Here is a 13,148-nt window from a genome sequence, read left to right as displayed (position 1 = left end):
AATTATAACTATACTTAATTTTATAATATTTCAGTTGAGTTTGTTCGAAATGAAAATGAATTTGAGTGGTACACAAACCTCAATAAAGGCCGCTTTCCTTGTCTTTTAGTCAGGGGCGGAGCCAGCCCTGTCGGTGGGGGTTCTAGAACCCGTGCTTTGTCCGAACCATATATTTGTATTAGAATTTTTGTCAAATATGTATAAATTATTAATTACGAACCCAGTAACATTAAATAACTAGAATCCCGAACCCACAAGCTCTGAATCCTGGCTCCGCCTCTGCTTTTAGTATATCATCAGACTAACATAAAACACTAATTTTCTGTGTATGCGAGAGAGAAAGGGGAACACAAATTAAAGAACAAGAGTTAAACTAGGAGGAATGCCTTATTTCTTCCATTGGAAATTAAAAAAAAGTAGGCAAGAAATTTACTAAGTTACCTAAAATAAAAATAAAAATCCTCACCACAAAACGACTACAATTAAATAACATCCTAACAAATATAACTGCCAGAACACAATTATGAATAAAGCATCCCTTCCAGATTGTAGGTTCCATAATTTCCTTTGACAAAAAAAGGTGCTTTCTATTTTCGATTTTGCAACCTGCAGAAAGAAATAAAGAAAGGCTAAAAATTTTTAACCAAAAAAAAAAAAAAAGGAAAAATGGGAAAATCAACAGTAATCTTCATTGCTAGTACTATTTGTTTGTTCTCCTTGCTAGGGATCACTCAAGCCAATGATGAGTATGAGTTCATTCTCGAAGGAATGGTCTATTGTGACCCTTGTCGTTCAGAATTCAAAACTAATCTTAGTCAACCTTTAGCAGGTATATTTTTTCTAAAAAAAAAAAAAAAGTTGTTCCATTTTGGATCTTATTCTTTTCCCATTTTTCAAATTCAGCAAAGGAAAAATAAAAAAGTTTAAAAACAATTTTTAAAAAAAGTGAAGCTCTGAAGATAATTTGTGTTTTATTATCCGTTTATAATGCAATGATAGGACGGTGACAGATTTAGGAGTTAGAAATAAAAACTTATTTAAGTTATTATCATTCCCTTTTCATATACCATTAATATTGTTAAATTTAGTGCAATGTCAATTAAGTGAGCCGGCTTCTAAGAGAGATAAAAGGTAGTTTAAGGCAAGTACTCTTAAAGGCCGTTTGGATTGAGGGATTAATAGAGCTATCCAGTATAAATTTTGAGATAAAATCTATTTAGTATTTGGTTGAGACTATTACCTAAAATCAAGAAAAAATTTATACCACAATCATGAATTATTTATCCTATATAGTACTTAGGTAAGATAGACAACCCTGATTCTTGGTAGAATAACCTAATAAAAAATGATTAAAGCTATGAAATGTCTTTCTAAATGGGTGCACCCAAGGGCGGAGCTAGGTTGGACCGATGGGGTTCATCCAAACCCCCTTTGATGGAAAATTACAATGTATATACAGGGTTAAAATTATTTTTTATGTATATATAGTAGATATTGAACCCCCTTAACTTCTTATAAAGACAGAATATGACTGTGTAGAGTATTTATTTTTATAGAAAAAAAAATTACATTTCTATATTTGTAGTTCGAGTCGAAAGTAATAAATTTGATTGGTCGATCACATACTAATTCAGTTTATATAAGTTTGTAGTGTTTAGATTTGCACTAAACGTATAAATGCACACATGCAGATGCGAGGGTGGGGATGCAATGCCGACACCCCGAAACCGAACAAATCACTATAACTGTCAGCGCCTCGACTAACTCCACAGGTTATTACCACATGCTGATAGATGGAGACCACGAGAGTGAGCTCTGCGAGACCTATTTGATAAGAAGTCCTAAAGAAGATTGCAGTGAAATACCAAATCAAGGGCATGGCAGAGAATCATCAAGAGTTACTCTCACTAACAACAATGGCATATCTGGAAAGTATCGTGATGCCAATCCTCTCTTTTTCTTGGCTAAAAAAGTCGCACCAGAGTGCGCACAAGAATTCAAGGAGATGGAATATATTCCTGAACTTAAAGATATCAACCAGGCATGAAGCTTTAATTTGTTGACTAGTTGAATAATAGCAAGACTAAAGTCCTATATTTTAATATGTGGTCAAATTTTTATGTTTTGTTTGTGTTAGTTTAAATCTTGATTTTGATAATTATTTTGGACAATGTGGTCAAATTTTTATGTTTTTTTGTGTTAGTTTAAATCTTGATTTTGAGGCTTAAGGGGTTTCTAAACTTTATCCATTAGAGCTTTGTACGTACGTAATAGAAATTTTCATTCATGACTCAAATGTATTAATTTGATTTACCAACAAGAAAATAAAAAAACAAATAATAAAATACCTCTTATTGGGTTCCTTATTTTATGTTACATTGATTTTCTCAATAATTGTCTAGTGGTCTTCATGTATTTGCTTTTTAGCTTTGCATGAGTTCGTTCGGAGACCTCGGATAATTTTTGTATCAAATCAAGTAATTTTTTGAACATATAGACATGACTTAATTTAATGGTCAATGCAACTACTTTTATGAATAAAATTTAGGAAAATACATTTTTCGCCTCTCAAATTTATCTCAAAAAGTTAACAAAAACTTAAACGTTGCAGACGATCCTTTACACCCTTTACTTGTCTGAAATGAGTCTTATACCACCTTAGCATACAAAAGTAATCTTACAACGATGGACAATGTTCTACACACAGCCGCTTGAGTTGTCGCTTCATTTGTCATTTTATTTCATATGTTCGCTTATTTTTCCTTTTTTCCCAATCTTTTTTCAATTAAACAACTTTAGTTTATTTTATTTGTTCATACCTTTTTCTTTCATTTTTATTCTATTATTCAGCCATGAAGCAACTTAAAGTCCTCAAATATTATGTATTACAGACTTGAAGGAATGTGCAAACACACGAACTCGTAGTAAAAAAAAAAAAAGAGAATGTTTTGCTATAGTAATTTCGCATAGATTATGTAATTACATTCTGTTGGTTAGTTTGAGCATTTTACTATTGAATAATATTATATTAAAGTGCATCGTCGTACAATTCATTTCGCTGCAATTGTCTCACGTTAATGGTCAATCAAGAAAGTGGCAATTATGCCTCATTATCCATATGAGTTAGTGGTAGAATGTGGCAATTACTGTCAAACCCATCTATAACAAAGATCGTTGGGTCTGAAATTTTTTGACTGTTATAGAGAGTTGTTATACATCTATAACAGCATTTGCCATTTGCCATTAAAATAATATGTGGCTGTTATAGGTAAAAAAGATGCATAAAACCTATACTTTTTATTTTTAATGTTGTAAAAAATAACAAATTATTTAAAATTTAAATCTCAAAGATATGAATACTTCACTAACTAAACATTTAAGAAAGTTAATACAATTTCAATAAATTCATAACGAATGTATAAAGTTTTAAGCTAAAACCAGACATTTTAAATCTATAGAAATATAGTATTTTAAAATATCAAATTAAATATTTTTCCATGAAGCTCTTTTATTTATTGTAATAAAACAATGATATTCATATGTATATTAAATAAAGTTATAGAAGACAATGATATTCTTAGATTACAAATATGTATTCATATGTAACATTACCGTCATAAATATAGTATATTAAAGTATCAAATTAACTATTTGATCAAAATCTATATACTTATTATTGGTAACCATATATATTCTATTTTTTATAAAAATAATTAACTACTATATTAGCCGAAAAAGCAGATAGCTGTTATATGGGGGGTAATTTTATAAAGAGCGTACTGTCATAAAGGTGGTTGTTGCCGTTATAAGTAAAATGTTGTTATAGAGAAGTAAAATATAACATAAAAGATCGGATCCGAAAAATCTTAGCTGTTATATAGAGGTGTTGTTATACGCGGATGCCGTTATAGAGAGGTCTGACTGTATATTTATTGTAACTCTTATAAACTCCAACTCTTTATTCTCCCATATTATTACCTCACCTTCCCATCTCTCATCCAATTCATTCGAAGGCCGAATTTCTTTACCTATAATAGAAGTCATCATTAGCTTTGGTGCGTTGAGAAAAATATAGAGTGCATGAAAAAATGTGTTAAAAGAGAAAGTTTTATTTAGTTGAAGTAAGGTGTTCTTATGGTGGAGCTTTGGATTCTTCAATTAGTTCGGAGTCACAGAGATATACGACGTTGTGCCACACAGTATCACGAAGGGCACAAGTCAAGTTATCTTCTTTGATATGCCGGTGAAGATTATGTCATGATGGAACTTGAATTTCCTTAAAGAGAGCGAGATATCCGTACCCCAGCCTAAATATTTATTTATTCATTTTATTATAATTTTCAACTGTAATAATTTATGGGTATATTAACCTAACACACTCAAAGCCTTCCGAATAACCATTGTGTTATCCTATCGGCTAGTCTCTGTAATGACTTTCAGTATATCTCGGATCACCAATATGGTGACCATTTTGGTGCTCTTAACAGCACTACTTTTTGTAAAGATGCTAAGTATGTATAATATAAGATATCTTCTCAACCAAAAAAATAAAAATAAAAAACCAATTTCAAAATGATACAATGGATAAATAGTCACTTTTTGAACTGTCGAAGAGGAATTAGCCACCTACTTCGTTTTCTTGATAAATCAAACAAGTTTTGTTGCTACACAGCATGACAGCAAGGTGGTCTTAATAAAAACACACATCAATTAAGTCTACACTAAAGATCAAAATTTGGCAGAAAATTCAATTCAACAGAGTCAGAGACAACAAAATAAAAAATGGATCAATTTGCAAGGTCAAAAAAAGAATCCCTAAATTACAAGAGAAAATAAAAGAAAGAGAGAAGGAATTACCAGAAAAGCTGAGAAATTTCGAATTGAAGGCACGGCGTTGATCAAAGGAGGAAGAACAACAAGGAAACAAGAATTGGAAGAGAAAGAAGAAGGGCGAGGTGAATAATGATGCAATAATGTAGCTGATGACGCCATATACTTATATATATATATATATATATATATATATATATATATATTGGGAAAATCAAACAAGTAGTCTACAAAGAAAGAAAGTACCCTTTTGGAATTCTTGATTGACCCCTGCAAATCTCTATGCTCAACATCAGCCATTTCTCTTTTCATTCATTATCTCTCTCTCTGCTATGCTATACATTGATGATGTTCAGTTAGATGCTTCTTCTTCTTCTGCTCCATATCTTTTGGAAAGAGGTGTTTGGCTAATTCCATTTTTTTGTTTTCTTCTTGACAATCAACAAGCCCAGGCTGGGGCGGAGGGAGGAAGGCCAAGGGGTTTATACATGGTTAAAATTATTTTTTATGTATACATAATACATGTTGAATCCTTTGACTTTTTTATGTGTTTACTTTTTCATATTTTGAAAATTCTGGCTCCGCCACTGAGCCCAGGAACTAATAAAAAATGTTGGAATAATCTTTACGGAAAAGGATAAAGTAACGAGAAATTCATAACTTTCGCCCTCGGTAAATAGTTTGGTTTAATCATGGCTTTACTGTTATTTAATTGAGTTTAATATTAAATTAAATATGATCTTATTGAATTTAATTTTTAGTTATATTTATGCAACAACTTCATTAAATTTGTAGTTGAATATTTTCACCAATTTAAGGCATCACGTTCCATGGATCAAACTGATGCTCTAACATCGACAAGGGTCAAACTGATGCTCTAACGTTGACAAAAATAAATAGGCCAACACCTCAACTCTTTAAAATAATTTGTTTTTATAATTAAATAAAACTCTTTTGAAACTTTGCAATACAGGCTATGATCTATTTTTTTTTTTTTTTGTCAAGGCATTGAAATATTGATTTATGCACACTAGAAACTTCAGTTAGTTAACCTTTGTTGTTAACCATACATAATCAGGGGAGCAGCTCCCCTCCAGTACCTGAATTGTTCAGTTCGTCCAGTGCAGGGCTGATTAGCGTACATCTGTTCAATTATAGATGCAAGGGTCATTAGTTATTTAACCAAAAAAACCTCTTAAACCATGGTTAAAACAAGATAAAAGAAGATTCCGGGAATTCCGCTTCTAAATTTTCTGCTGGTTGCATTAAATCCGAAAACATTGCTGTACGAATTTCCTTCTATTGCATTATATCTGAAATTAACTTTGTTATTATATCTGAAATTAACTTTGTTTTGAAAGTGACTTAGAACTGCTGCTATGTAGTTCGGTTGTTTAATTCACTCTGTTTTTTTATTTGATAATGAACTAGTAAGACTTGTACATTACTCTGAAAATTTAATGATTTTTAGAGATTTGGCAGTGAAAATAATAGAACTTAGAGAAAGATCATGAAAATAAAAATAAAATCATGAAAATGAGATATCCGCGATATTTGTTGCGGATAAAGAAATGAAAAACAGAGGAGTGATTTGAGGAGGATTCTCACCTAAAGAAACGTTGCCAGGAAAAAATAAATTATAAATTAGTGTGTGGTTTAACCATGTTTTAAGGGATTAAGATCCAGTCCAGTACAACTCCCTCCAGTATGGTCCGATGGAGCCTTCGATTATTGACACGTGTCCCAAGTTAGTTTAGATGGACAAGATCTATTTGGTCTTAACTATAGTTAAATTTGTTCCTCCCTTTTCTCTCTTTCATAACCCAGAACAAATCTCTCTCTTCTTAACCTTCTTCACTTTCTCCTCTCTTCCTCCTTTCTCGAGTTATTCTCCTCTTCTCTCTCTCTTTCTTCTGCATTTCTCTGTTTATAGATTTCGTAATTAATGATCTTCCATTGTTCCAAAATAGTCAAAGTCCATGGACGGCATTATTCAGAAATGTGATCTTGGATAGATGATAATACTGTGCCACACGTATATATTATGTCTCCTCCTTCTACGGATATATTATTTCTTGTGGCATCACTACAAGAAATGCCGTCAATTGTTCCCAAATATTCAAAGTCCACAGGTATACATTATGAAATCAGGGACTTTGTGCACGGAATGTTAAATCGAATCGTGAAGATGCATAATGCTTTTGCATCTCAAAGCTAAGTATCGAGTAGTAAACTTGAACATATCACGTATAGATTAAAAAATGCTTTAAATTATAAGCCTGAATTTGACGTTCTTTTTAAAAATCCTTCAGAGAAATGAAGCTTGAAAGTAAACAGAAGTGAGCCATCTTGAAATTGACGAAAAAGAAAAATAGAAGGACAAAAATCTAAGTTAGATAAAGAAGTAAAGAGGAGACGAAGAGGGAAGATACAAGTGTTTATTAAAGTTATAACTGTAGTTAAAACAAAATAGATTTGTCCATCTAACTAACTTGGGGACACGTGTCAATAATCAGATGCTCCACCGGACCATACTGGAGGGAGTTGTACTGGACTGGATCTTAATCCTGTTTTAAGAGGCTTTTTTTTTTTGGTTAAATAACTAATGACCCTTGGATCTCCAATTGAACGAATGTACGCTAATCAACCCTGCACTGGACGAACTGGACAGTTCGTGTACTGGAGGGGAGCCGGCTCCCATAATCAGCAGTTAAACAAAAAAAATATTACTACAAGTTATGATTTTCCTCATAACAAATAACATACCGAATCGACCTTTATGATATTAGTCTGTTATAGTTTACTTATAATTTGAATATGGGGAAGTGAAATGTGACAGGTGAATAAGTAAATGTATAAACGTATATGGGAATATTTTGGTGAAAACTACTAATTACTCTAAGTTAATTATTACCATAGTTAATTTTTCTAAAATTTTGAGTTTGTTTGAAGTGAAAATGAATTTGAGTGGTACACAAACCTAAATAAAGGCTACTCTTTCCCGGTCTTTTAGCATATCATCAGACTAACATAAAACACTAATTTTCTGTGTATACGAGAGAGAAAGGGAAACATAAAAGAAAGAACAAGAGTTAAAATAGGAGGAATGCCTTTTTATCTTCCATTGGAAATAAAAAATAAAAAAAGCAAGAAATGTACTTAGTTACGTAAAATAAAAAAAATTGTAACCGCAAAACGACTGCAATTAAATAACAACCTAATGAATATAACTGCCAGAATACAAGTATATATAAAGCATCTCTTCCAGATTGCAGGTTCCATACTTTCCTTTGACAGAAAAAGGTGCTTTCTATTTTCGATTTTGCAACCTGCAGAAAGAAATAAAGAAAGGCCAAAAATATTTAACAAAAAAAGAACAAAAAGAAGGAAAAAAATGGGAAAATCAATAGTAATCTTCATTGCTAGTGCTATTTTCTTGTTCGGGATCACTCAAGCCTATGATAAGTTCATACCAAATAAAAAACCCTTTGTTGAGTCAGATAATTATCAATTTATTCTTGAAGGAATTGTCTATTGTGACCCTTGTCGTGCAGAATTCAAAACCAATCTTAGTCAGCCCTTAGATGGTATGTTTGAAATTTTTTATGCTCCATTTTGCATCTTATTCTTTCCTAGTTTTTCAAATTCAGCAAAGGAAAAGTAAAAAAGTTTAAAAGAATTTTTAAGATTTTTTTAAAAAAAAAGAGAATGTGTGTTTTATTATCCGTTTATAATGCAATACTAGAATTTCAAAGTCATGTTAATTATCCCAAAAAAGTAAAATGAAAAGTTTCAAGAAAAAACGGAAAACATTGATCGTCACGCTATGATGAATAGAAACTTCTTGTGATGTTTTTCTGCTAATTTGGTGCGGGTTTGGGTGTGGGGTGATAGGCACCGACAAATTTAGGAGTTAGAAAAACTTATTTAAATTATTATTATTTTCCTTTACAAGTATACCATTATTGTTAGATTTAGTGCAATATCAATTAAGTGAGTCGACTTTTAAGAGAGATAAAAGGTAATTTAGGCAAGTACTATTAACGGCCATCTGGTTGGAGGGATTAATTGAGTTATCCAGTATAAATCTATCTTGTGTTTAATTAAGGCGATTACTCAAAATCAGGAAAATATTTATACCACAATCAAGGGATTATTAATGCTATATAGTCTATGTAATATAGATAATCCTGGTTCATCATAGTTATAATTCGGGATAACCCAGGTTAACAATGACTAAAGATATTAAATGTCTTTCTAAAGGGTTGCACCAAAATCTTAAAATACAGATAATATGATAATGTAGAGTATTTATTTTTATAATAAAAATAATAGCATTTGTATATTTGTAGTTCGCATTGAAAATAAATTTCTATCGGTCAATAACACACTAATTGAGTTTATACAAGTTTGTAGTGTTTAGATTTGTATTAAACATATAAATGCACACATGCAGATGCTAGGGTGGGGATGCAATGCCGACACCCCGAAACCGAACAAATCACTATAACTGTCAGCGCCTCGACTAACTCTACGGGGTATTATAACATGCTGATAGAAGGAGACCACGAGAATGAGATCTGCGAGACCTTTTTGATAAGAAGTCCTAGAGAAGATTGCAATGAAATACCAAATGAAGGAGGGCATGGTAGAGAATCATCAAGAGTTACTCTCACTAACAACAATGGCATTTCTGGAAAGTATCGTGATGCCAATCCTCTCTTCTTCTTGGCTAAAAAAGTAGCACCAGAGTGTGCACAAGAATTCAAGGAGATGGAATATATCCCTGAACTTAAAGATATCAACCAGGCATAAAGATTTAATTTGGGACTAGTTGAATAATAGCTAGACTAAAAGTCCTATATTTTGATATGTCATTATGCATCTATACTTTAGGACAATGTGGTCAAATTTTTATGTTGTTTTGTGTTAGTTTAAATCTTGATTTTGAGGCTTGAGGGGTTTCTAAACTTTATCCATTAGAGCTTTGTACGTACGTAATAGAAATTTTCATTCAAGGCTCAAATGTATTAATTTGATTTACCAACGAGAAAATAAAGAACAAGTAATAAAATACTACCTCTTTTTCAGTTCCTTACTTTATGTTACATTGATTTTCTCAGTAACTGTCTAGTGTTCTTCATGTATTTGCTTTTTAGCTTTGTATGAGTTCGTTCGGAGACCTCGGATAATTTTTGTATCAAATCAAGTAATTTTTTGAACATATAGACACGACTTAGAGCTTGTTTGGCCTAGCGGTTTTGAGGCCAAAAGTGCATTTTTTTTTTTGTAAAAAAGCACTTTTTTTTTTTGATGTATGAGGTGTTTGGCCAATTAAAAAAACTACTTTTAAGTAGGTTAGAAGCAATTTTTAAATTTATAGAAGCAAAAATTTCTCTTCGAAAAAGCGAGAAGCACAAAATTATTTTTTTCAAGATAAAAATATCCCTACCATTAATACATATTTACTAGGTATACCCCTCACTAATCCATTTATTTCTAATTAATAATTCTTCATTCTATTTTACCTAGGATAACATAGCTTTCACGTAAGTTTGAACTTCAGTACCAATTTCTTTTACTGTTAACGTACTTCTTCAAAGATAAGGACTATACCAAAAAAATAGGTAATTGATAAATATTCTACCCCAAAAAGATAACAAATAATATCTACTTTTCAATAATTTTAAATGGATTATATAATTTACTTGAGTAACCAAGTTTTCTACATTTGGTATATAATTTTAAATGGATTAAATAAAAGTAATAACTAAATTAAACCCTTTCATAATAGATGTTTAAAATAATTTCTCTCTCCGAAAATAATTTTGATAGTAAAGTTCATTGATACATGTCCATTTTTGTAATTTGACAGTCAAAAGCACTTTTTTTAAAGGAATAACCAAACACAATCTGCTTATTAAAAGTAATCAAAAGCACTTTTCAAATGAATTAACCAAACACAAACTGCATCTCACCAAAAGTGCTTTTTTAAAAAGCACTTTTAAAAAAAGCACTTCTCAAAATAACCAGTTTTCAACCGCTAGGCCAAACAGGCTTTTAATTTAATGGTCAATGCAACTAATTTGATGAATAAAATTTAGGAAAATACATATTTCGCCTCTTAAAATTGTCTCAAAAAGTTAATAAAAACTTAAACTTTGCAGACGATCCTTTACTCTCTTCGCTTGTCTGAAATGAGTCTTATACCTCCTTAGCATACAAAACTAATCTTATGATGAACAATGTTCTACACACAGCCACGTGAGTTGTTGCCTCATTTGTCATTTTATTTCATAAGTTCACTTATTTTTCCTTTTTTTCCAATCTTTTTTCACTTAAACCGCTTTTGTTTATTTTATTTGTTCATACCTTTTTCTTTCATTTTTTCCCCACTATTCAATCATGAAACAACTTTAAGTCCTTAGATAATATGTATTACAGACTTGAGAAGGAATGTGCAAACACACGAAATTATAGTCAAAAAAAGAGTTCAAAAAAGAGAGAGAGAGAGAGAATTATGAAGTTCTCAGCGAAATGATGAGTCAAACCAATATCATGAATGGGAATTCTTTCTGTCTTTGTTACCATAATAAACTACTTCAAAAATTATCTTCATGGTATTGGAATTAGTCCTGATAATCTTTGCTCCACAGTAATGATGTTGCTGAAATCCTAGAACAGATTTTCGTGACATGATGTAATGCGAAGTTATTATGGGTTAAGCTTGGTATTGTTGTAGACATTAATTAGTAACCAAGGTTCTAATCATTGGGTGGATTATCTTGTTCATTTGTTTGTTTCTTACAAAGTACAGTACACTAGATTGGAATGAATTATTTGTTGGGTTTTTGGGTTTTCCCTTCATATGTGGAATTGGATTAATAAAACTCAATCCAATTTGGACCAGACCACTTTTGCCTAAAATCCTCTATATATAGGATCAACTTAGCTCTTATTTTCATAACACAAGAGTGAATTCATAGCAGCCATATAGAGAGAAAATTGAGAGAGAAGAGCAGATTTTCGTCCAAAAATTTTCTGCTACAATAGTCCGCTTCCAACAACGTTTCTCGATTCGTTAATCGTTGGATCATTCTCAAATTTGAACTAGGGGTCCTCAACATCTGTTTCTTCGATTTCAACGGTGGAGATCAGATTTTATGGTCTGTAGCTCCAGTTTTCGACTACGAACAATAGCTTATTTTTGGGGGTGATTTCTCTCCTTTCTTCACTAGTTTTGGTGCTATCTTTTATGTATTGTTGCTCCGTGTTTGGCTTTGTTGTTGTAGCAATTTGGAGAACACTATTATAACTCTTGTTGATTATAGTGGAGCTTTTGTGGCCGGAGGTCCCGTGGATATTTCCTCTTCACCTTGAAGGGGTTTTACTACGTAAATTTAGTGTCTCTTGCATTCGATTTACTTTTGCTTGCTTTGCTATTTTGTCATTGGTATAGTTGTTGTCCGGATTTCCATTTGTGTTAGTGTTTATTGTCTTCTCTTTGTTCAAATAGTGTGGAATGTTTTGACTTGGGTATTTCTTCCACTGTTACCTCGTCGTGCAATTTGGTATTTGCTTGTTTCTTCCCAAGAAAGTGGTATCAGAGCTTGTGGTTATATTTGGTTGTATTGACTGTCTATTTGAATGATGGGGGCAAATATGAGCAAGATGGTTTGTTTTGTTTAAATGACAGTAATTACCATATTTGGAAGAGCAAGATGAAAGACCTTCTATTTGTCAAGAAATTGCATTTACCTGTGTTTGTTTCTAAGAAACCCGAGTCTATTGAAGATGAGAATTGAAAATTTGAGCACTTACAGGTTTGTGGCTATATTAGGCAATGGGTTGAAGATAATGTTCGAAATCATATTGTGAATGAGATAAATGCTAAAAGCTTGTGGAAAAAGTTCAAGACACTTTATGCTTCAAAGACTGGCAATAATAAGTTGTTCCAACTGAAAAAATTGATGAATATTGGATACAAAGAGGGCAGTCCTATTTCTGATCATATAAATGATTTTTAGAGGGTCCTTGATCAGCTTTCTGGAATGGGTGTCAAGTTTGATGAAGAAATACAGAGACTTTGGCTTCTTAATACTCTGCCAGACTCTTGGGAAACTCTTTGAGTTTCTTTGACTAATTCTGCTTCCAGTGATAGTGTAACTATAGAATATGCTAAGAGTGGTGTTTTCAATGAAAAGATGAGAAGAAGATCTCAAGCTTCGTCTTCTTCAACTTTGCACTCCGATGTTTTGGTTATTGAAGATAGAGGGAGAAGCAATTTCAGAGGTCAAAATGACAGAGGCAAAAATAGA

At 31.9% G+C, this 13,148-nt stretch overlaps 2 protein-coding genes across 2 annotated transcripts; both read left to right on the top strand.

Annotated features, from left to right (window-relative positions):
- Positions 1 to 550: 550 nt before the first annotated feature.
- LOC132048181 (olee1-like protein) lies at positions 551 to 2,374 on the top strand. Its single transcript, XM_059439092.1, has 2 exons — positions 551 to 829; positions 1,692 to 2,374. Exons 1-2 carry the CDS (start codon positions 667 to 669, stop codon positions 2,045 to 2,047), a joined length of 519 nt encoding a protein of 172 aa, XP_059295075.1. The 5' UTR covers positions 551 to 666; the 3' UTR covers positions 2,048 to 2,374.
- Positions 2,375 to 8,092: 5,718 nt separating this feature from the next.
- LOC132048180 (major pollen allergen Lig v 1-like) lies at positions 8,093 to 9,895 on the top strand. Its single transcript, XM_059439091.1, has 2 exons — positions 8,093 to 8,417; positions 9,287 to 9,895. The coding sequence occupies exons 1-2, from the start codon at positions 8,225 to 8,227 to the stop codon at positions 9,643 to 9,645; spliced, it is 552 nt and encodes a 183-aa protein (XP_059295074.1). The 5' UTR covers positions 8,093 to 8,224; the 3' UTR covers positions 9,646 to 9,895.
- The last annotated feature ends 3,253 nt before the right edge of the window (positions 9,896 to 13,148 follow it).

Source organism: Lycium ferocissimum, chromosome 2 (genome assembly GCF_029784015.1).
Source record: "Lycium ferocissimum isolate CSIRO_LF1 chromosome 2, AGI_CSIRO_Lferr_CH_V1, whole genome shotgun sequence".
In the NCBI taxonomy this organism is placed as follows: Eukaryota; Viridiplantae; Streptophyta; class Magnoliopsida; order Solanales; family Solanaceae; genus Lycium; species Lycium ferocissimum.
Note: the sequence above shows the minus strand (reverse complement) of the source record. Positions and strands in the feature narration are given on the sequence as shown.

Coding starts and splice junctions, on each gene's coding strand:
- LOC132048181 (XM_059439092.1), top strand. CDS start 667: ATGGGAAAATCAACAGTAATCTTCATTGCTAGTACTATTTGTTTGTTC. Junction 830..1,691: donor TCTTAGTCAACCTTTAGCAG/GTATATTTTTTC, acceptor GCACACATGCAG/ATGCGAGGGTGGGGATGCAA.
- LOC132048180 (XM_059439091.1), top strand. CDS start 8,225: ATGGGAAAATCAATAGTAATCTTCATTGCTAGTGCTATTTTCTTGTTC. Junction 8,418..9,286: donor TCTTAGTCAGCCCTTAGATG/GTATGTTTGAAA, acceptor GCACACATGCAG/ATGCTAGGGTGGGGATGCAA.